This window comes from Esox lucius, chromosome 8 (assembly GCF_011004845.1).
Source record: "Esox lucius isolate fEsoLuc1 chromosome 8, fEsoLuc1.pri, whole genome shotgun sequence".
Lineage (NCBI taxonomy): Eukaryota > Metazoa > Chordata > Actinopteri > Esociformes > Esocidae > Esox > Esox lucius.
The window spans coordinates 38,265,160-38,288,268 of record NC_047576.1 but is presented as its reverse complement, the minus strand read 5'-3'; the positions used below and the strand labels follow the sequence as shown (position 1 = coordinate 38,288,268).

Sequence of the window (23,109 nt, the reverse complement as noted above, 5' to 3'; positions counted from 1 at the left end):
CTCTGTACTCCTTCTTAAAGAGTTCTGATCGATAAAATTACCATCACAGTATGCTAATTATTACAACCACTAAACGAAAAGTCAGATTTCTAACAAACCCAATGCATAGCTCTAGTCTCCTAGATTACTGACATAAGATTTTTCTATAGGTGACATGAATAGGATATGGAAAAACCGAAAGGAATTATTAGAAAAGGATGAGGTCAATATCATTGGAATTATGTTTTGTGAATAATTTAGTGCCACACTTAAGGTCTAATGTAAATTTTGTCTAGTGTGCTTTGTTTAATGCCAAAGTGATTTGGCATTAAACTACATGTTTAATGCCAACCTACACGTGAAAACACAATTTTTTCACAAAAAAACTAGATTCCGGTTGTAGCATTAAGGAAAATGTAACATTTGTCACATCCTTACTGTCATATAACCACTATCTATATATTTTACAATATCTATAAGAAAACAATAACTTTATCCATTCAGGTATGACATTCTCTGGTAAATCAACTTACCTAATGGGGTTATGTGTCTCCAGGAGATGGTGGGCTCTGGTTTCCCACTGGCTGTGCAGATTAGTGACACGTTGCTTCCCTCATTCACTGTGATGTCAGAGGAAATGTCATAGATCTTGGGAGGAACTGAGAAGAAAGAAATATATAAGAAACTTTTTTAAACAAATTATTAAAGACGCATCAGTTTTGTATACTGTTTAACAAGATGTCACAGGTGAGCCAAATTGGGTTCCAAACAATTGTGAACTATGTCAGGTATGTGTAGATATGTGTGCCATATAATTAAAAACACTTGTTTTTAAACTTATAATTTCATGGCTAACTGAGATATGACAGTGGTTATAGTTACAGCAACTCACAAAAGTGAGTACACCCCTCACATTTTTGTAAATATTTGATTATATATTTTCATGTGACAACACTGAAGAAATGACACTGCTACAATGTAGTGAGTGTACAGCTTGTATAACAGTGTACATTTGCTGTCCCCTCAAAATAACCCAACACACAGCCAGTAATGTCCAACTGCTGACAACAGAAGAGAGTACACCCCTAAGTGAAAATTTTCGAATTGCGCCCAAAGTGTCAATATTCTGTGTGGCCACCATTATTTTCCAGCACTGCCTTAACCCTCTTGGGCATGGAGTTCACCAGAGCTTCACAGGTTGCCACTGGAGTCCTCTTCCACTCCTCCATGACGACATCACAAAGCTGGTGGATGTTAGAGACCTTGCGCTCCTCCACCTTCCGTTTGAGGATGCCCCACAGATGCTCAATAGGGTTAAGGTCTGGAGACATCGTCTTGGAGGTGTGTTTGGGATCGTTATGTTGGAATACTGCCCCTGCGGCCCAGTCTCCAAAGGGAGGGGATCATGCTCTGCTTCAGTATGTCACAGTTCATGTTGGCATTCATGGTTCCCTAAATGAACTGTAGTTCCCCAGTGCTGGCAGCACTCATGCAGCCGCAGATCATGACACTCCCACCACCATGCTTGACTGTAGGCAAGACACACTTGTCTTTGTACTCCTCACCTGGTTGCCGCCACACACACTTGACACTATCTGAACCAAATAAGTTTATCTTGGTCTCATCAAACCACAGGACATGGTTCCAGTAATCCATGTCCTTAGTCTGTTTGTCTTCAGCAAACTGTTTGCGGGCTTTCTTGTGCATCATCTTTAGAAGAGGCTTCCTGCTGGGGCGACAGCCATGCAGACCAATTTGATGCAGTGAGCAGTGTATGGTCTGAGCACTTACAAGCTGACCCCCCACTGCTTCAACCTCTGCAGCAATGCTGGCAGCACTCATACGTCTATTTCCCAAAAGACAACCTCTGGATATGACGCTGAGCACGTACCCTCAACTTATTTGGTCGAACCATGGCAAGGCCTATTCTGATTGGAACCTGTCCTGTTAAACCGCTGTATGGTCTTGGCCACCATGCTGCAGCTCAGTTTCAGGGTCTTGGCAATCTTCTTATAGTCTATGCCATCTTTATGTAGAGCAACAATTCTTTTTTTCTGATTCTCAGAGAGGTCTTTTCCATGAGGTGCCATGTTGAACTTCCAGTGACCAGTATGAGGGAGTGTGAGAGCGATAACACCAAATTTAACACATCTGCTCCCCATTCACACCTGAGACCTTGTAACACTAACGAGTCACATGACACCGGGGAGGGAAAATGGCTACTTGGGCCCAATTTGGAAATGTTCACTTAGGGGTGTACTCACTTTTGTTGCCAGCGGTTTAACCATCAACGTCTGTGTGTTGAGTTATTTCAGGGGACAGCAAATGTACACTGTTATACAAGCTGTACACTCACTACTTCACATTGTAGCAAAGTGTCATTTCCTCAGTGTCACATGAAAGGATGTAATCAAATATTTGCACAAATGTGAGGGGTGTGCTATACACATAAACAAAATTTTACACATCCAGGCAAAACTGAGGGTTACATTTTTCTTATTTCCCAAAGAACTGGACTGCATCTTTAAGGCCAAGTTATTATTTAACAAAAAGGCTTGTACAAAATACACAAGACAAAAATGCAATTTAAAATATATGAGCAGTTATAAGATTTATAAAATGTAGCCAAACTGAAAGAAACATTTTGCAAAGGAAACAAAAACAGCCACTCCAAAAGGATATTTGGCTATTGAGATACAGGCTGTGGTGAATTCGAGCTGTAATTCTTTGTCCATTTATATTTTCCCTTTACATGAATTATATTGGTCTGTCTATTAAAGGTTATAACTTGCATCTCTATGCTGACGACACTTATGCAATTACTTCTACGTTTGACCAGGTTCTTTGTTGGTTATGGTCTGCATTCAATACCCTTCAGAAATCTCTTTTTGATCTCAAGTAGGTGTCAGATTCTTAAAAAAAAACACGTAGGTTATTTTCTAATTCTAAAAATGTGCCTGTAAATTTGGGTTTGATTACAAATACCTGGGCATATGAAGAGATGAAAAACTTTCCTTTAAAAAACATGTAGATGAAAATTCAGGATGAAAATTTTCTTTTCATACAGAAATAGATCACGACTTACACTATCTAGCAGAAAGTGAATTGTTCAGTTGACTTTCATACTGGTTAGTGATTACGGGGATATTATTTATATGAATTCGCTTACCTCTGTTATAAAACCTCTCCACATAGTAGGTTGGCCCTCTGAAGTTACGTAGATTCTTACATATAACAGTTTTTTTTTTAAATCACTCCTGCATCAATTACCACCATACATTACTTATCTGCTGACATAAAGAAATACAAACTATCAAACACAGTCTTAGGCATGGTTCACTTCAGGGATACCTGCAATCTCCACTGAGTTAGGTAGATCAGCTTTTAGTTTTTCAGTACCTCACATTTGGAATAAATTCCAAGACCATTTAAAACTGAATTGAGTTGGTGCCTCTATGGCAATTAAAAAGGACGATAGAGGAATATTCCCATGAAGAATGTGTCTTATGAATTGAGTGTTCAGGTTGTATTTTTTATTTACTTTTTGGTTATGCTCCCCATATCTTTTTATTTTTGAGTCAGACTGGCTGTCTTTTAGGCAATTTAGGAATAAATGCCCTGTTTCTATTAACAATGCAAACAATCTAAATGATGCAAGGAAGTTTTGGAAAACTATTTAATCCCTGGATTGTTATAAAATGGCTTCAGACGCTCCTCCATGCATGGTCAAAGATTCAGTTAGGATCTCTGACAAAGTTTCATATGCTTTTTAAATTTCAATCTCTAAACCATTCCTGCCCAATACTTGAAAATGCTGTTGCTGATGGTCATCAAATCAGTTGTTTGGTTTTAAACAAATTACTAACTCAGCGATACATAAAGCCCTCAAGTCTTTGAATACAAATAAATCAGCTGGTCCTGATTATTTAGATCCAATCTTTCTAAAGCTAGCAGCTGATTTTATTGCACCAACATTGTCTTATATTTTAAATTTTTCGTTAAGATCAAACAAAATTCCATTAATTTGGACATCTGTCTTTGTGCTTCCCCTGTTAAAAGGAGGTGATCCCACATTGTTAAATAATTATAGACCTATTTCCAAACTCTCTGTTTTGGCGAAAATCTTAGAATTACTTGAACCTTAAGCAACTGAAATATTTTTTACTTGCAAATTAGATCTTATCAGTATATCAATCTGATTTTAGAAAAAAACACAGCAGGTCTTAAAGTAATGATTTTATTGTCTCTCTTGACAAGGAGGTACCACTTTGCAGCCCTCTTCATTGACCTATCAAAGGCTTTTGATAAGGTGGATCAAGAAATGATGAAGCATAGACTCTTGGATATAGGTTTGAAAACTATCAAATAGATCACAATGAGTGCATATACAAGGTCTCACCTTGTAAGCCTGTGAATGTGTTAAAGGGTGTGTGTCAGGGTTCGGTTTCTGGAATCTCTTTACAATTTACATAAATACCATAGGCATAGATGCACTCCAAGCTAACTTTCATGTCTACTTCATTCTAACCTAAAAATATGGGAGCTTGTAGCACTAGGTGTGTTTAAAGACAAATTCAAAATATTGGAGGAGGGCCTATCTAGAAGTCAGTGCTTTTAAAGCTGTGCATCTGTTTTACATTTTTGCTGTATTGATTTGTATATTTGTATATATATATTTATTGACGCTATATGGCATGGGTGCTGTATTTTGATTTCCCAATATTGTGTTGTGTGTTTTAAATTCGTTTTTGTTTGTTGATGCCCGTTTTGGCCAAGGCATTTTTAATCTCAGTGAGTCCTTTTCCTGGTTAAATAAAGATTCAATAAAAAAAACAAAGGTTAAAGAAAATAAAACTTTGTTGTCACCGTTGTGCCAATGCCTCCGTGAGGACCGGAAGGTCTGAAGCTGTAGACGTGAGTGGGCTGTATCTAGCTTTGCTGGCCAACACTGACAAAACACTCCTCTTCAGGGCAAACATGAAGTAGTACAACAGGGCAGATAAAAGTAAGAGAGACAGCAAGACGACTAAACTCATCACCCTTATTGCTTCTCTGTACATGTGTTGCAGTAGAAGAGAGAAGAAATATAGCGCCAGAGCTAACCAAGGACTAACAGCCTCTCCTTCCTTCCGGGCATAATTAAAGCTGATTATGTTTTTCATTAATAACCACACACTGTTCCATATTCTCCCCTGATAGTTGTCAATGTCTGGTCTTGATTTTAGGCTTTCCATTTAAATTTGGACTTGGCTGCTAGTGTCTGACAATATGAGGACCAAAGAATCAGTGCAAGCCCATCATGACACATAAATCAGAAGAAATTGGAGTTCCATCCTACTAAAAAGAAAAGGGTCTTAGAGCATACTTTCAGGGTTCTTCATTAAAATTGTGTAGGAACCCCTAAATGTTATTACCGGGAAAACGTAAAAATACATTTCAAAGACATAATTTTAATGGTTCCTCAATCTTTTGATGAGGAACCCCCCTAAATGTTCAACCCAAAAATATATTTTTTGGGTTATTTTGAAACCATTAAGGACATTTTTGCCGGACCGCGTAAGCAGAGCTGGCCTAGAAGAGTGAATGTCTCTCACAGAGTCCGTCCATACGTCAGTCCCTGACTGAGTGACTGACTACCCCTTCTTAAATAGTCTAGTGGTTAGAGATTTGCGGGCTACGGAACTACAGGTCCCGCGTTCGACTCCTTTAACAGTCAGAAACAGAATCAGCTCTATTCACCAGGTATGTGTACACATACGAGGAATTTGACTCTGGATTATACAGGCTCACAATGTGCTTACTCATAAACTTAAACAAAGGACACTCAACAAGAGTCACGGACTGCAATATACAGTACACATAAATACACAATAAACCAAGCAACCTCATAGATTATGCCTGAGGTTCAGGACAGAGAAAAACTTTGCTAGCTATAACTTTATGTAGCTACGTAATAGGAAGCCTGAAATAAAACAGTTCTGGTGGATAGTATTTGTTTAGGATAGACAAACACTTCGCTGCCTACATGATTCTCCCGTCTTTTCCCTTGACAAAAAAGTCAGTTATCATCACCTATATTGATAGATACTCAATGTCATTCAAGAATGGCTAATTAGCTGTTAAAACGGCCATTGGTAAAAGAGGATTTGTTCAGAATAGACAAAAACTTAGCTGGCTTCAACCTTCTTTAGCTACGGAAAGCCTAAAATGAAACTGTTTACTGCAGTGATTGCCAAACGAGGCTTCATTAGTGTTATTTTAGCAGCAGGATATTATGTTGGCAGCACTCAGATTTTAATTATCACAATAAAAGCCATCATTGACATTTATAAGGCCATATAGTTAACAATCTAGTATGTAAAAAAAGAACAGACAAGAACAACATTGGAACGGACAATTAAACATATAATGACAGACTAGATTGACGGACTAGATTGTTCATTATATTGTCTTATATAATTCAATGATGGCTTTTATTTAGAAAATGAAAATCTGGGTTAGCGCTGCTAGCATAATATCCTGCTGCTAGAAGAATGGCCATCACTAGTTTACTATTATATTGCAAATATTTCTGGTGGATTTTTGAATTCTCTTAGCATTTCTCCAGGATAGTCAAACCCTTTGCTGGCTACATGATTCTCTCGTCTTTTCACTTTAAGTAAAAGTCAGTTATCTTCACCTATATTGATACTGTAGTTATTGTATCAATGTCATTCACGAATGGCAAATAAGCTGTTAAAACGGCCAGTGGCAAAAGCCATACAGTTAATAGATGCTATTTGTGATGGAGGTGTGGTGTTGTGATTAAAGTCACAGCCTTTCACGTGGTTAGAATCTTGAGAAGGCAGCCATGATCAACACTTTCTATTGTGGGCTGGCTGAACTAGGCTTGCCTGGTTTCTTGTTTAAAGAGAAGATCCTTAAACTTTTCTTTCTAGAGTGGGTAGCCAAATCAATCGTCCAGAATCATGTTTTCTGCATTAAGAAAATTAAAGAAAGAACTGTTGATTTTGGAATGGCAAACAACCATGTACACCAAGAAAACAGTGTATGACCAAATAATGCTTACCATGAAATACACCCCCAATTCCAAAAAAGTTGTGACTGTAAAATGTAAAGAAAAACAGAATGCAATGGTGGGCTAGTCATTTAAACCCTGTATTCAGTTGAAAATAGTTAAAAGGCAATATAGCAAATGTTGAAACTGAGAAATGTTATTGTTTCTTGAAAAAGATATGCCCACTTTGAATTTGATGCCAGCAATACATTTCCAAAAAACTGGGGCAACAAAACACTGGAAAAGTTGTGTAATGCTAAAATATCTAAGGGAACATCTCACAACTAATTAGGTTCATTGGCAACAGGTCATCTGGCCTATGTCTGGCCTATGTCTCCCGGCTGGCCTGGGAACGCCTCGGTGTCCCCCCGGAAGAGCTGGAGGAAGTGTCTGGGGAGAGGGAAGTCTGGGCATCTCTGCTTAGACTGCTGCCCCCGCGACCCGGCCCCGGATGAAGCGGAAGAAGATGGATGGATGGATGGATGGCAACAGGTCATCTGGTATAAAAAGAGCATCCCAGAGAGGTTGAGTATTTCAGAATTAAGGAGGGAGGGGGGGCAGTGAAAGCCTGCATAGACTGCACGTTACTCAACGTGAAATTGAAGTTTTTGGGGATCTCATCATCTACAGCACATCACATCATTAAAAGATTCAGAGAATCCAGAGAAATGTACGCAAGAGAAAGGGCCGAAAACCAATAATGGATAACCGTGATCTTCAGACCCTCAGACGGCACTGCATTAAAAACAGACCGGATTCTGTAGTGGACATCACTGCATGGGCTCAGGAACACTTCCGAAAACATGGTCTGTGAACACACAATGCATGTTAAATCTCTACCATGCAAAGAAGAAACCATATAAACAAAATCAAGAAATGTCGCCGTCTTCTCTGTGGTCTGACAAATTAAAATTGGAAATTATTTTTGGGATTCATGGATACCGCATCCTCTGGACTAAAGAGGAGAGAGACCATCCGGCTTATCCAGTCGGTTAACAGTGCAAAATTCAAAAGCCAGCATCCATGATGGTATGGGGGTGCATAAGCATACAGGCAAACATGTTTATTTATATAGCACAATTCATACATAGAAGCTATTCAATGTGCTTTACAAATTTAAAAAATAAATAAAAATACAATAGTATAAAAAAGTGTTTTTAACCTGCATTTAAAAATGGATACGTTTGGGGCACGTCTAAGATCTTCTGGTAGTTTATTCCAGTTGTGTGCAGCATAACTGCTAAACGCAACTTGGCCATGTTTAGTTTGGACTACTAGCTGACCTGTGTTCATGGATCTAAGAGCCTTGGTTTAAAATCTTCAAACATAACAGATATGTATTCGGGGCCTAAACCATTCAGTGATTTTTAAACTAAAAGCACCACTTTAAAATCTGTTCTGTAACTGACTGGGACCCAGTGCAAAGATTTAAGAACCTGAGTGATGTGCTCTGTTCTCTTGGTCCTGGTTAACATTTTAGAAGAACATTTCTGAATGAGCTGCAGTTGTTTTACAGTCTTTTTGGGGAGTTGAGTTGAGTGGCCATTACAGTAGTCAACCCTACTAGAGATAAAAGCATAGATGAGCTTCTCTTTGTCTTTTTTGGACACCAAGCCCTTGATTCTGGCTATATTTTTAAGATGATAGAATGCTGTTTTGGTGACTGCTTTGGTATGAATGTTAAATGTGAGGTGTGTCAGAACACCAAGATTACACACTGGTGTTTAGGGCCTAAAACTCCAGCTCTTTACTAATGCTACACAGCAAATAAATGAGTGTTGAAATTCTAGGGATGGATTTGAATAGTGAGTGTTGGTGTTGTTATAACACCACACTGATATAAAATAGCACTGCATGTGTTGCCTGTGTCTCACTTGCATTATCAAATCAGAGTTTATTATTCACTGATGTTTAAATTTACTCCTATTGGAGTAGATCAAAACCACGCCCTCACGTAACCGCTCTCCGGGACATAATCCAGATGATAAAGTTCGCAAATTTTCCACCTGCACCGTTTTCTGTCACATGAGGAAGACAGTACATTATATCACAAGGTAAGCAAGACTTTCTTAATCACACGCATATTATGAAAATTTGCATTTGTTTCATAACTTGCTAATTTAATGTAACTATCCGTTTTTTGCATTGAACTAAACAGTTAGCTAAATGAACAAGACCAAGCAGTTCAGATTCCACTTCCAGCTACAGTAGGGCAAGGTGCTCACACCCATAAGTTATAGTGAACTGTTTACTCCCTGCAAGCTGAGATAGTAAAAATGTGTATGCTAGCCACAATGTGTTTGGCGCAACTTAAATTGACAATTAGGCCGTGTCTATCAACAGTTTTGTGTTTTTTTTTTAAACAGATGCTGGAAATATCAGTTTTGAAAAAATAGCTGTACGTGTAGTCGAGGCCTTAAATTTGTGCGTTTAGTTTTTTACACAAAGAAATTCTGGTTCAAGTGGAGTGCAAGTGAATCCTAAAATGGGTACTAGTAACAAAGAAGGATGACAGCTATGATTCCTTCCAATTCATTCAAGAAGGTAAGGGGCAGCCCACTGATTTTTCACATCACACCTATTATTACATGCTACAGTAATATGAGTAATTTTCTGACTATTAACTGCAAATTGTATAAACCCCATCAAAGTTTATGTAATCATCTGACATATATCGTCATATTGCACAGCCCTATAGTAGCACATTACAAACTACCAAGCATCTAATAGTCCAGTGAGATAAAAATGCATTTCCCCAAGTATTAAATGCAGGGCTGCAGAAATTTTACAAAATCACTGTATAAACTGTGTTTTTTGGCTCTCAGTTTCAGCTTAATATAACTTGTCAAATGGAACTGATGTGGACCTGAAGGACTCATCAGGTGTCGATGTGGCTGCTGACATTTTTGATTAGCTAGTGAGATCTGCTCTAGTATCTTTTAAGATGTTCACTGAGGACTCTGGTAAGACACATTGCACTTATCTTTAGGGTATTTAGCAGAAGCTTTTATCAAAAGTGACTTACAATTAGTACAATCAGTAGGAAGAGAAACAACAATATCACTATTGGTACTGCTGCAGATGTAGAGCAAATCTACCAGATCAGGCCACTTTGTTGATGCTGCCTTACTGAAGTTAAATATTATGCAACTGAATCCCTCTCTCCCCCTCCCCCTCTTGTCCCCTTAGCTGAGAAGGTCTCTGATGCCTCCTTCTGCTCAGATGAGGGGTCATTCTCACCAATTGTGTCTGTGCGGTCACTCATCAGTGGAGTCTGTGAGTTCAGGTTCCACTGTAAATACAGAGTGCACCAAAGCACGGAGAAGGCAACTGGTAGAAGGACCACCTGACAGTAAGGTGGCAAAAGATGTGAGTTGTTCTCAGGTTGTTGGTAGAATGTCAAACCAATTTCAAAATGCATAGCAGTTTTACATTACCTCCATTGCAGATGGTTTATGGTTGCATCAAAAACCAGGGGGTGAAGACATATTTAAAGAGTACAACAAAACCAAAGGCCTTTCTGATCAAATAAGAAAGAAACTCATCAACATCTTGGTGGCGGATATGATCGAGTCAGCAATAAAATATACTTCATAAACTGAAATACTTAAAATATCCATCCTCTATTCTTAAGCTTTTACACCAGCCAGTATAAACTTGAACTACATTTCAAACTGATCTTAATCTGTGTCTTGTTATGGTGTAGGAGGGTCCCAACAGTCAATGTCCGCATTACATATGCCCTTGGAATAGTCACCCTTTCTCCAATTTGAAGGATAAGGCTTCACCCACTGTTATGTTATGTGAGTTTATGTGAGTTTTAAGTTTTAAGTTTTAGGAACCCCTCCTTTACTGTAATTTAGTCATTTATAGAGACAAGCCTTATTTTAAGGTCCTGATACAAACATCAGCGTTGATGGATTTTAATATTGACAGTGCATCTTTCGGTCTTTCTTTTCTGACAGGAACATTACTGTGATCCTCATAGTGGCCAGGGTTACCTGGCCTACAGATTGAAAACGGTACAGCGCAACAGTTGAAGTGACTCCAAGAGAAGCTCCAAGTCTGCTTATCAAAATGGCCCTAAGAACTTGCGTGAGACATCAACATCTGGGCAGCTGTCAGGTGATGAACGCAGAGAAGCAATGTACGTAATAAAGTATTTAGCGGACCGATCAGTTGTCTAGAAAATGAAGGTGACGTTCAAGCACTGTCAGAAAATGCTACATGATTCAGACCAGTCTTGACTCACCCTACATCAATTACCCGATTGTTATGCTAATTATTAAATGTGTTGTGTGTCATGTTTTCATGTTTTTTCCGTGTGTTAGATTGACCAAGACTTCACAATGCACTTTGGAGAAGACACCTCAGGCAAGTTTATCGCAAAATGGCCAACCTTCTACAAACCTAGGATTGTCACTGACTGCAAAGGCCTTCATCCTGGTATTCACGTGGATGACCTTCTGTCTGCTCAGGAGTAATGAAATGATTATGGTAAATGTACACAAATGTTTGTGTTCACCAGTGTGGGTGTTGTCATTCTAATTCACTAAGATGGACACCGGTGGTCAGGGATGCCGTCCGACTGAAGAAGGAGGTTTTCTGGGATATGTTATCCCGGAGGACTCCAGAAACTGTTCCAGTGTACCAACAGACCGAAGGGCTGAAAGAGGCAAAACAGCGAGTGTGGGAGGAGTTTGGGGAAACCATGGAGAAGGACCTTCGGTCAGCACCAAGGTGTTTCTGGAAAACCGTCCGCCACCTCAGGAGGGGAAAACGGGGAACTATCCAAGCTGTGTACAGTAAGGATGGGACACTGTTGACCTCAACTGAGGAGGTAATCGGGCGATGGAAGGAACACTTTGAGGAACTACTAAATCCCACTAACACGCCCTCTCTATAGTGGAGGCAGAGCTGGAGGCTGATGGGGAAGCATCGTCAATCTCCATGGCAGAAGTCACTGAGGTAGTCAAACAACTCCACAGTGCCAAAGCTCCGGGGATTGACAAGATCCGTCCAGAAATGTTGAAAGCTTTGGGTGTAGAGGGAATGTCTACTAAATCCCACTAACACGCCCTCTATAGTGGAGGCAGAGCTGGAGGCTGATGGGGAAGCATCGTCAATCTCCATGGCAGAAGTCACTGAGGTAGTCAAACAACTCCACAGTGCCAAAGCTCCGGGGATTGACGAGATCCGTCCAGAAATGTTGAAAGCTTTGGGTGTAGAGGGGATGTCTTGGATGACATGCCTCTTCAACATCACATGGGAGTCCGGGAAAGGGCCTAAGCAGTGGCGGACCGGGGTGAAGGTTCCCCTGTTCAAAAAGGGGGACCAGAGGGTGTGTGCCAATTATAGGGGTATCACACTTCTCAGCCTCTCTGGGATCATCTACTCAAAGGTACTGGATAGGAGGGTTCGGCAGATAGTCGAACCTCAGATTGAAGAGGAACAATGCGGATTCCGTCCTGGTCGCGGAACAACCGACCAGCTCTTTACTCTTGCAAGGATCCTGGAAGGGGCCTGGGAATATGCCCATCTACATGTCTACATGTGTTTTGTGGATTTGGAGAAGGCGTATGACCGAGTCCCCCGGGAGATACTGTGGGAGGTGCTGCGGGAGTATGGGGTGAGGAGGTCCCTTTTGAGGGCTATCCAATCCCTGTACGTCCAAAGTGAGAGCTGTGTTTGGGTTCTTGGTAGTAAGTCAGACTCGTTCCAGGTGGGGATTGGCCTCCGCCAGGGCTGCGCTTTGTCACCAAACCAATTTTATGGACAGGATATCAAGGCGTAGTCGGGGTGGGGAGGGGTTGCAGTTCGGTGGGCTGGGGATCTCATCGCTGCTTGTTGCGGATGATGTGATCATCGGTCTGTTACCTTCAGCACTCAGTGGACCGGTTCGCAGCCGAGTGCGAAGCGGTTGGGATGAGGATTAGCACCTCTAAATCTGAGGCCATGGTTCTCAGCAGGAAACCGATGGAGTGCCTCCTCTGGGTAGGGAATGAGGCGTTACCCCAAGTAAAGGAGTTCAAGTATCTCTGGGTTTTGTTCGCGAGTGAGGGGACAATTGAGCAGGAGATTGGCCGGAGAATCGGAGCAGCGGGGGCGGTATTGCATTTGTTTAACCGCACCGTTGTGACGAAAAGAGAGCTGAGCCGGAAGGCTGTGTAGCTCCAGGTTCTGTTGATTATTTGGACAATGTTGACAATGTTTGTGTTCCTGATTCACTGCCAAGTGCAGATCCTCCTGTTAGTTGCCCAGCTCCTTTAAAAAAAAGGCTGGATATGTGTAGCTCTATTATCGCTCAAGTACAAGCATCTGGAGTCCCTGAAAGCACTATGCAGTCTTTAGTTGGTTCAATGGAGTAACTTGTAACTGACGTCCATGTCCAAGTACAGGATGCTGTTCTTAAATTTCTTTCATCTGAAGAAGCTCTAGATAACGTTGAAGACTGTTTAGAGCAGCTTGAAAATCCATTTTCACTCCTCAGTACCGAAACTAAGAGGCAAAGCCATTTTGAAAATCATGGAACCAGTAGAGCATGTTCTTGATTTGCGTTATGTTGTACGCAAAGATAGTGTACTACTGGTGTATACAGTCAAATTCCAGTCAATGACAAAATGTACCTATTTTGGGAACTCTTGAGCAAATGTTTACCAAGAACTCAGCAACTGTTTCCAGCAAGTAAAGCTTCATGAAGATGGCATATTCAAAGACATTAATGATGGTTCATATTTCAGAAATCAGACATTACTTTCACAGCAAAAACATGCGCTTCAAATTAAGCTTTATTATGATGATTTTGAAACTGCCAATCCGATCCTAATCTAAAAAGGGAATAAACTTGGCTGTGTTTACTTCATTTAAAGAAATTTGCTTGAGTAGTATGGTTGAGTAGTTCAGTGCGAATTACTGTTGTCGATTTTGTTTAACTGACAAAACAAGTTTGCAGTCGGTCTTTAGTGAGGATGACAGACTTAATTCTTCACACAAAGGAGCTCTACTCAGAACACTGCAATGCATTGGCCCAAGATCCCTCTCTAGTTAACTTATTTGGTGTTAAGAGAACCTGTCCTCTAAATGCACTTAAATTTATTTCATTCCTCAAGCAATTATGCAGTGGATATTATGCACAACCTACTAGAAGGTGTTGTACAGTGAGAGAAAGAACAGACCCAGTTCAGTCAAGTTAATGATGGTAGCAATGACCTTGGTCTCAATGCTATTCAGTCATGGTGCCTCCTGCGCAATACTCTCTTGATTTTTTTAGATTTAGTTGACCAGGTTATTGAAACATGATTTTATTCAACATTGTATTCTCACCAATCTTAACAGATGGTATGACTGACTATTTGAAGCAATTAATTTCAGACCATCACAAACTTTTTAAGTAGATTTTACAGATAAGAGACTGATCCCAAAGCATCATGTAATTATTCATTATCCCAGATGTATTAGTCCACTTATATGTGGTGGATGAGGTTCCAAGGGAAAGACAACTTCAAGAAATCTGTAAAAACTTTTAAAACAACCAAAACACTAGTCAAGAAACATCAGAATCAATTGGCTTTTCATTGGGAGAACTTTTATTAAAAAAATATTTTTCCTGTTAAACATGTCTTAACTAGCAATCTAGAGGGCAACAAGGTCTTGAAGTCTTGTTGAAACTTGAATCCATCTACTGTCTCCATTAATTTGTGGGTGAAATACTATGGAACAGAGAATGTTTGTCTGTGCTAGTATTGAAGATGAAATGCCTATTTTTATATTGGATTATCAATATTATCAAGGATGATGAAGCATTTCTTTTGACCACTAAAGTTATTACATTGTATTTCGATGATCACCTGAATGCATTCAGCATTGAGGAGGTGGATGACGTGTTCAGTCATTTGTGTGAATGATCAGACCTATTATAGACCTTATGACAGGCAGTTTTCACCTGACAATGATGAGAGAACATATAGTGTGCCCTACTGCAGTTTTGTCTGAGATGTGCACTGAATTATAAAGTCTGAAATATTGAATGTAAAAATGTGTTAATAAAGTTCTCTACAATTTCTGCCATTTGTCTTTTATTTAAGTAAATGGGGTATGGGGGACATTTACACCCAAGTGTAACATTAGTTATTGTCTTCCCACTACACTAGTGTTAGTGTTTAAAAACAAAACAGTGTTCCTTTTTAACATTTTAATTTAACCCCAACACCAGTGTAGTGTGAACTGTAAAGTGTTGTGTAGGGGTTGGTGTGGTGTTGATTTTTAACAATGTAGTGTTCAATCAACAATAATTGGGTGTTAGCTTTTTAACACTTTCAAAGGTGTTACATTAACAAGGTCCAGTGTAGCAATTTTACAGTGTAGTTCTTTTCTATTTGTTGCCAAACACAATAATCTGTTTTATCTTGGTTTAACTGTAGAAAATGTTGGTTCATCCAGGTATTTGTGCTCTATACAGCATGTGCTCTATACAGTGAGTCTACTGAGCTGTTGTCATACGGTTCAAGAGCCATATATATTTGTTACCTGGTTTTAATCAGCTACCATGAACCCTGATCTTTAGTAAATTGTCTAAATTTTGTCAGGACCTGGCTGGGGTCTCTATGTGCCTGGAGACTACAGTCAAGGCCTGACAGCAGAGGAGCTTCTGGGCATCTCCATGTGCACTACGGTTTAATTATCCCCAATCAGAGGCAGCTGCTCCCTATTGTCTCTGATTGGGGATACAAGTTACGTTGCCCTGTTGTTCCCTTGGTTGTCGGTCATTGTTTAGGGTTTGCTTTGTGGTTTGCTACACTTCAGTTCATGGTTTGTACCGCCCCTTTGTTTTTTTGTTAAATTTGGTAGTAACATTTAAGGATGTTCATTAGCTCTGCGCCTCATGTCCTGCCTACACTCAGATGTAACAGAATGACCGACCCCACCAGGACCAAGCGGGACGGGACCATGGGGGAACTCATCTGAGACAAGGAGCTAGTCTCTGATGAGGAGTACCTCCATGGTCAAGCCATGGACCAAGCCAGGGGTCCAGGGCGGCGGCAACGTCGGCATTCCGGGAGGCAGGCCCAGCGACCAGCTCAAGAGACCCCCCCCCCCATACAATTTATGGGGGTCTATGGGGGCCTTTTGGGGGTGAGACATGGAGCCCCAGCAGCCTCACTCGTGGGGGCTCTTGAGAGAGCCCATGCAGCACTGGGACCAGGAGTACCCAGAGGAGTAGGAAGACGAGGTACTCCTGCCACCACACCCGTGGGTTCTCTGGAGAGCAGCCTTGGGGGTAGGAAGGCTCTCCCGCCTGCCATGCTCGGGGACTGAGTGCCACCGGCACCATGCACCAGGGCTCCTGCTCCAGTCCCCAACTCGGACACCCCTGGTAACGTTTCTCTGTCCTGTACCCCCAGCGCTGGTACCTCACACCCTGAGGCTTATCAGCCCAGTTCCGGCATCCCGTCCTGCTTCGGGGGGCGGAGCCTCCCTCGGCTCCAGCACCCCGAACTGACTTGGGGGTGGAGCTCCTCCTTGCTCCGTTCCCCAGTACCGATTCGGGTGCGGAGTGTTCTCTTGCTCCTTCGGTGCCTCCAGATCCTCTGGTGTCTCCACCTGCCCTCCCGGCGCCATCTGCTGTGCTGAGATGTGGAGCCCCCACCTGCCACATCCGGCTCCGGGGGCTGTTCCGGTTCATTAGCTTGTGTCCTGCCTACACTCAGCGTGACAAATTAAGCATAATGTATAAAATGAACTACATAATGTATAAAATGTAGTTATTGTTTTAGCAATAACCTGAAACCTACTGTTACATGCTATACTATTTCATGTGAAAGATGATGGTAGTTTTAATTCTCTCTTAGCTGGGTGAATCTTTGTCAACTGGAGTGGTTTTATCATAATGTATAAAAACAAATTATATAAAGTATTATTGTATTTACATTCTACAATTCTGCTAATCAAATAACTAATCACAAATGTAAATTATATTTTAATAGTAGAACTTGAGTGCAAGTGCAAAATTTGTCTGACCGCGATAATGGGATTGTGCCACAGCTCAGGAGGACCAAAAGGTATCCTAGTAAGCCCTCCAACAACCCTTTGTCACAATCTGTCTGTTCACTTAATCTGGCTCTTAATCTGCCTCAAATTGCTACACAATGAAAGACAGACATTTGTTAAATAAGGAAGCATACTGTGTATCTCCTTTTTATTATTGTTTCTTTAAGATCCCTGATGACTTGGATGATCTATTCGACTCCAGTCCAGATAGCGAAGAAGAATTTATTCAAGCCACCAGTGGAGACATATTGTCAGGGATTGTTCACAAAAAAAGATCCTGCAGCAGCAAATTCAAACCCGACAATGTAAAACCCAAGCCAGGTAAAAGAGTTCAATCACTCTGTGCCTTTGCTGAACTTGCACCTTCTGGTGTTGCTGAAGACCTCTGGAAGCTAGTGAGCAACATGGTTCAGGATGAAGTCTCAAAAAGGAAGTGAAAGGGCCTGGTGCACGATGGAACATGAAAACCACTTGCATAGTAGACTTGGATCTGATGCTGACAAGCATGAGTATATCAGGTAAAAATTGAGAGAGCTTGGTAGACTGATTACAGAGTGCACAGACCACCCATCTGAAGACCATCAAGGACCACATCTTACCAGCAAATTTCATGCTTACAGTTACTTCAGTGAAGTCTAAAGGAGGTCTCTATGCTCCTTGAAGGGGATGCAATGATTAAAGGAGACAAGGCTGTAGAAGACAAAGCCCGCAACTTCCGCCAAATCTATGAATCCAGATGGCATGAGCTTGTGTCTGCAAGAGCTTTACAGGACCTCAATGAGTCTAAGTGGAATGCTCCGGAATTGTTACCTTTCACAAAATATGTAAAGATTCTACACTCTTACCTTAATGAGGTGCAGAAACAATACAACAATGAGTTGATTTCCGAATCGTGGTTCTAGCCGAGGTAATTATTTTTAATAGCTGTAGTGAAGACGTTTCCAAAATGCTCATGTCTGCATTCACCTCAAGAGATGCATCAGAACACGATGATGTGAACCTGGCTCTCTCAGATCTGGAAAATAAACTTTGCAAGCTTCTTGCGACAGCACGTATGGATGTGCCATTTTGGAGGAGCTAGACTACCTGTGTAACCTGAATGGGCTGCAGACACAAGCAAAATGCTATACTAGAGAAAATTCAGGCAAGATAAGGAGAGTGCAATTGTCTGTGGCCACTACCTGCAAAACCATTCCCTTTTTGGGGGTTCTCTTGCTATTGCCCCTCCAATGCACCTGTTGTCACTTTCATTTTCACCAAAACAGGTGACATTGACTCACAATCGCTCACGCTTCCTAAGTTTGTCACGTGTTGAGGACAACAGGGGAAAAAGTGTGAGATCCTGCTGGTACAGTCCACATCACATGGCTTGCTTGCAAAGAGAGGTAAGGTAATTAAACCAAAAACATTTCATATACTGTAGCATGCTATGCAAATGTTGAGCGCTCAAATTCTGATTTTGATATCCATGCTGAATGTGTTGACAGTTGGCATGCTTTATAAGCACAAAATCAGCACTAGAAAAACCCTACATAATGAGTGAGGTGGGCTACACTAAGTCATAGCAGAAGCTATCCTGTTATCAATTTTGTGATTAGTATCATTTCCAGTAGAGTACCATTTTGATATTGAGTGTTGTATGCCTGGTACTAGTATTGGTCCAAATTATTGGACAACACTACTAATAACATAATTGAATTTGTATTTTGTCATTTGTTATTTTTTGTTTAGAATGCATGCCACAGAAGAGGAGGTTATGGGAAAAGGAAGAGGTTGCTGCCATTTAGAAACACTTAATACATTTAATTCAAGGCTGTAATGTTCCAGGGAAGGATGCATGTGAAATATACCTTAAGTCAGAGCCAAATGCCTTCAAAGGCAGAAGTGGGATGGCACTGAAATGCTATGTAAAAAACAGAATTACATCCAAAGAAATAACCTTTATTTTCTGAGGCAGTTGTTTAAATTTGCTTTTGTTGTTTTACTTTGCCAAAAATGGTGGTGTATGTTTCTTCACACAATTAAAATTTTATAATGCAGAATGTCAAGGACACCAGCAATCATTGTTGGATCCTATTATTTCCAATGAAGTTTAGCTATTACTTTGTAAGGCAGCGTGTGTAGGTGTTAGGTGAATATCCAGGAATAATGTTCCCACTATTACTGCCAAACAAGCTGTGTGTAAGCATAGCCCCACAAAAAAGGAACACCGGTAAGGGTGTGTTAGCCCCACAAAATGAACTTGGAAAAAAGACCTCGTAAGGAGTGGTTTACGACAAAAGGTTCATACATTTTTATTTTGATATCTATGCTTTCTACGTGCTTCTGATCATGCCTCATTTTTCTCAGGCACGTGAGACCTCTAGGTAGGGTGGTCCTCATAACTCATGTTCCTGTCAGGGGCCCTCACAATGTAACAAAAACAAGGATGTGTGTTTCAGTCGCTTATAACAGAAGAACAACACCCAAGCATGTGTAAAATATTTTGGCTATAATATTGTCATTTCTAACCATATATACTAGTTAGATAATGCCCATTAAAATGTATGGGTATAAAAATATGTTGTCCTATTGCATATTAAAAGTTGAAACACATCTTGTCACACATAGTCACACGACCATATTAGGCTATTTAATATGCTGTTAATCAATATATTCACTTATTTGGCATATTTTGGCCGTTGTTATTTTCATCTGTCTGACAACTGATACCGGCTAAAAGCCAGCATTTGCCGGCTAATGTAAACCCTGGCCTGGATATCTTAAACCCTGACTTTCGGCGCTTGCTATTTTGCTTACCCTGATATTAGAATATATTTTAAGGTAAGATTAGATTCAACTTTGTCATTGAACAAGTACAAGTGCAGCCCAACAAAATGCAGTTTGCGTCTAACCAGAAGTGCAAATAGAGGGCAGAAAATTTATTATGTATACAGCTCCAGAAGAAATTAAAAGACCACTGCACCTTTTTCTTTTCAAGTAGAATGTATAGATGTGCTAATGAATGCATATAGTTAGTGATGGGAAGTCACAGAGTTAAGCAGGGTTATAGTAGATGGAAATAAACTGTTACTGAGCCTGCTGGTGCAAGAACAGAGAGACCTGAGGTGTTGAGGGATCAGGAGAGGTCCTTGGATTTGCGGACACCCAGGAATTTGAAGCTGCACACGCTCCACCTCAGTGCCATCGATGAGAACTGGGGTGTGACTGGAGCCTTCAGATGTTCTGTAATCCACAATTAACTCGTTTTTATTTTTTGCATTGAGGGCCAGGTTGTTATTAGCGCACCATGCCACCAGGGACTTGACCTCCTCCCTGAAGGCTGACTCGTCATTGTCACTGATCAGGCCTGCCACTGGTGTCGTCTGCAAACTTGACAATGATGTTGGAGCTGTGTACAGGAAAGCAGTCAGGGTTTTGAATCTAGCTAATGTATGAACTATGGCTCAATTTTGCCACATGGGGGCATGAACATAATTCATGCTTTATCTGGAGAACGTATTCATTAAGTGGTGCATATGGATCTCTCAGTACACATGCCCAATGCTGCTGGCAACTTTACTTAAATTGGTGTTTTTCACATTGTAACATGTACGTGGAACATACAGTTCCTATATTATACATGAATATGAATGTGGCTCAATCACTGTGAGAAGAGAAATCTGTGTTTCTGTATATGCTGGTAAGGCATATCTGTATAACAGATTTCATACATAGGGCAATTCAAAGTGCTTTACATTACAACAAACATTAGACATACTAAAAATAAATTTTGCATAAAAGACAAAGTGTTCATCACATTTAAGACGGCAAAGACTGTTGGAGCAAATGTAAAATATTCTGGCAGTATTCTCCACTTTTCTGTGTGCCACAACAACCTTTGTCCTTACTTTCTGAACATTTAGCAGACCAGACCCTGATGACATGAGGGGTCTAGAGGGTTCATACTGAGAGAGTAGGTCTGACATGAGTAGCATTATGTTAAAATCAATTATAAGAGATACAGAGAACCATTGCAGAGACATAAGAATTGGTGTAAGGTGTTCAGCTGTTTTTGTTAGAACTCGAGCAGCAGCATTCTGAGGGCTGGTCTGTGATTTAACTGACACATCCACCAATTTGATGGGGACAGCCCAGTGCCTGCCATGATGTTAAATATAAATACAACATTCAGACCTGATCTTCATCCAGTAGTCAGTTCACGGTCTAGACCACAACAAGCATCAATAAGTGGTTTTGTCAGAAGTCCAACTAAGCCTCTAAAACAGAGCAAGGTTGATCCTACTCTTGTATAAATGAGTGCTACTGATTTGAGTGCTGCTGATCTTCTCCATTATTGAGGATCATGGAACTAGATCTTGACCCGTTTTAGATACATTTACAAAGAGTCAACAATTTTATGCAATAACTGAACTTAATAGGTAAAGAGAGTATACAATTGTATCAAAGATACTTCTCCAGAGATTTGAGTTTGTAAGGGCTAAGATACATGCACAGATAAAGACAAAGCAAGAGAGAGAGAGAGTTTCCAAACCCCACTCAGGTTAGCTATCAAACCTCCAGAAATGTAGGTTTGAGGATATAAACCAAAGGGAGAATCACAAGACTAGTCCAGAAGAATAGCCCTCTTATCAGTTACAGATATTCCAATCTGTACTTCCTGGTGCCATATCATATGACTGAGTGGTCCAACTCATGGGTCAAGTTAGGGTACTTAAATCATGACCTTTTGGACTTGTACTCAGACCAACAATTTTCATTAACAAAACATTAACTTTCCAATGATAGCATATGACCAGACACACAGGATGTTAGCTAGGACAGAAATTTAGTATATCTGTATAAATGTCTGTACTAAATAATGGAGAATCAATTTTTAAGTAAATAAAAATAGAATTTACGTTTTTCTGTTCTTTTAAGGACAGGGGTTCAGAAAATACACAAAGACCACCGACCCTGTATATGTTGTACTCTGTAGGAGTACCATCTCCAGGACCATGACTCCAAAATGTTTTGAAAAGATCACGTCACATATAATATACTGTATAACATATAACGATTTATTTTAAAGATGCTCACTTTTACGACTTTGTGTTTTTGAATAAGCTACAGCATTATCACATGTTGGCTAACAATTTGTAATTTGACAAAATTGACAATACATTTCAGAAATTACCCTGAATGTCAGAATAAGCCCAGAATGTATTGTGATCCTAGCGATGACTCTGAAAAAAGGTATGCTTATTCACCACAAATCGAAAAAGTGAGCATCTTTAAAATAAATCGTTATATGTTATACAGTATATTATATTATTATACTGCCACAATCTCTAAGCTACTATTTCTCATAAAAGATCTTGCGACCCGGTACAGTCCTCACTCGAAACCATACAGAACGCTGCCAACCTGCAGAGCCCTGCAACCCCACTCTGGTATGCAACTGCCCACTGCAGATTGTTCTGTAGCGAAAATAACAGCTAAGTCCTAGGCCCACATGACTTGAACTGGGTTTACCAATTCACTTTCATGTTATGTCTGTTGATGTTTCTTGAATGTGAAGTTGAAATGTTATGATTAGCCTATTGGCAAATTATCACTTACTGCAACCCTCCCACAGTGACATATGTCGGTGACCCCATCTAGGATTTTTCCACTCAGATCTCCCCAATAATGCCAGCGATTTGCTAGTCAATGGAACAAATATCTGCCACACTTTGCCCACCTCCTGTAGTTTGGACACTGGTTAAAGCAAATTGCTTTCTCGTGTCCACCTTGACTGAACTCTGACCATTTTATTTTATTTACAACAGCCACGTCTTGCAATGCAGAGTATTTATGACTGCTTGTCAGGCTACTTGATACGTTTCGAAAAAGGACATGTTTTTAGATTGTGTATCAGATAATATTATTTGTTCACACTATGGGAAATGTATTTTTTTCTCTGACCGGTCTCCACCTTGCATCATGTATCGACTAAAATTACATAGTTCTAATTTGGATATCTTATATGGGTTAATGTAGGCGTA

General features: G+C 40.3%; 1 protein-coding gene across 1 annotated transcript in view; it reads right to left on the bottom strand.

Moving 5' to 3' along the window:
• The window catches only part of adgrl4 (adhesion G protein-coupled receptor L4), a 522,719-nt gene that overhangs the window by 435,078 nt on the left and 64,532 nt on the right, over positions 1-23,109 (bottom strand). The window contains exon 3 of the mRNA XM_034293731.1: positions 513-638. Within this exon, the coding sequence (XP_034149622.1) occupies positions 513-638 (126 nt within the window). The remainder of the gene's footprint in view (positions 1-512; positions 639-23,109) is intronic.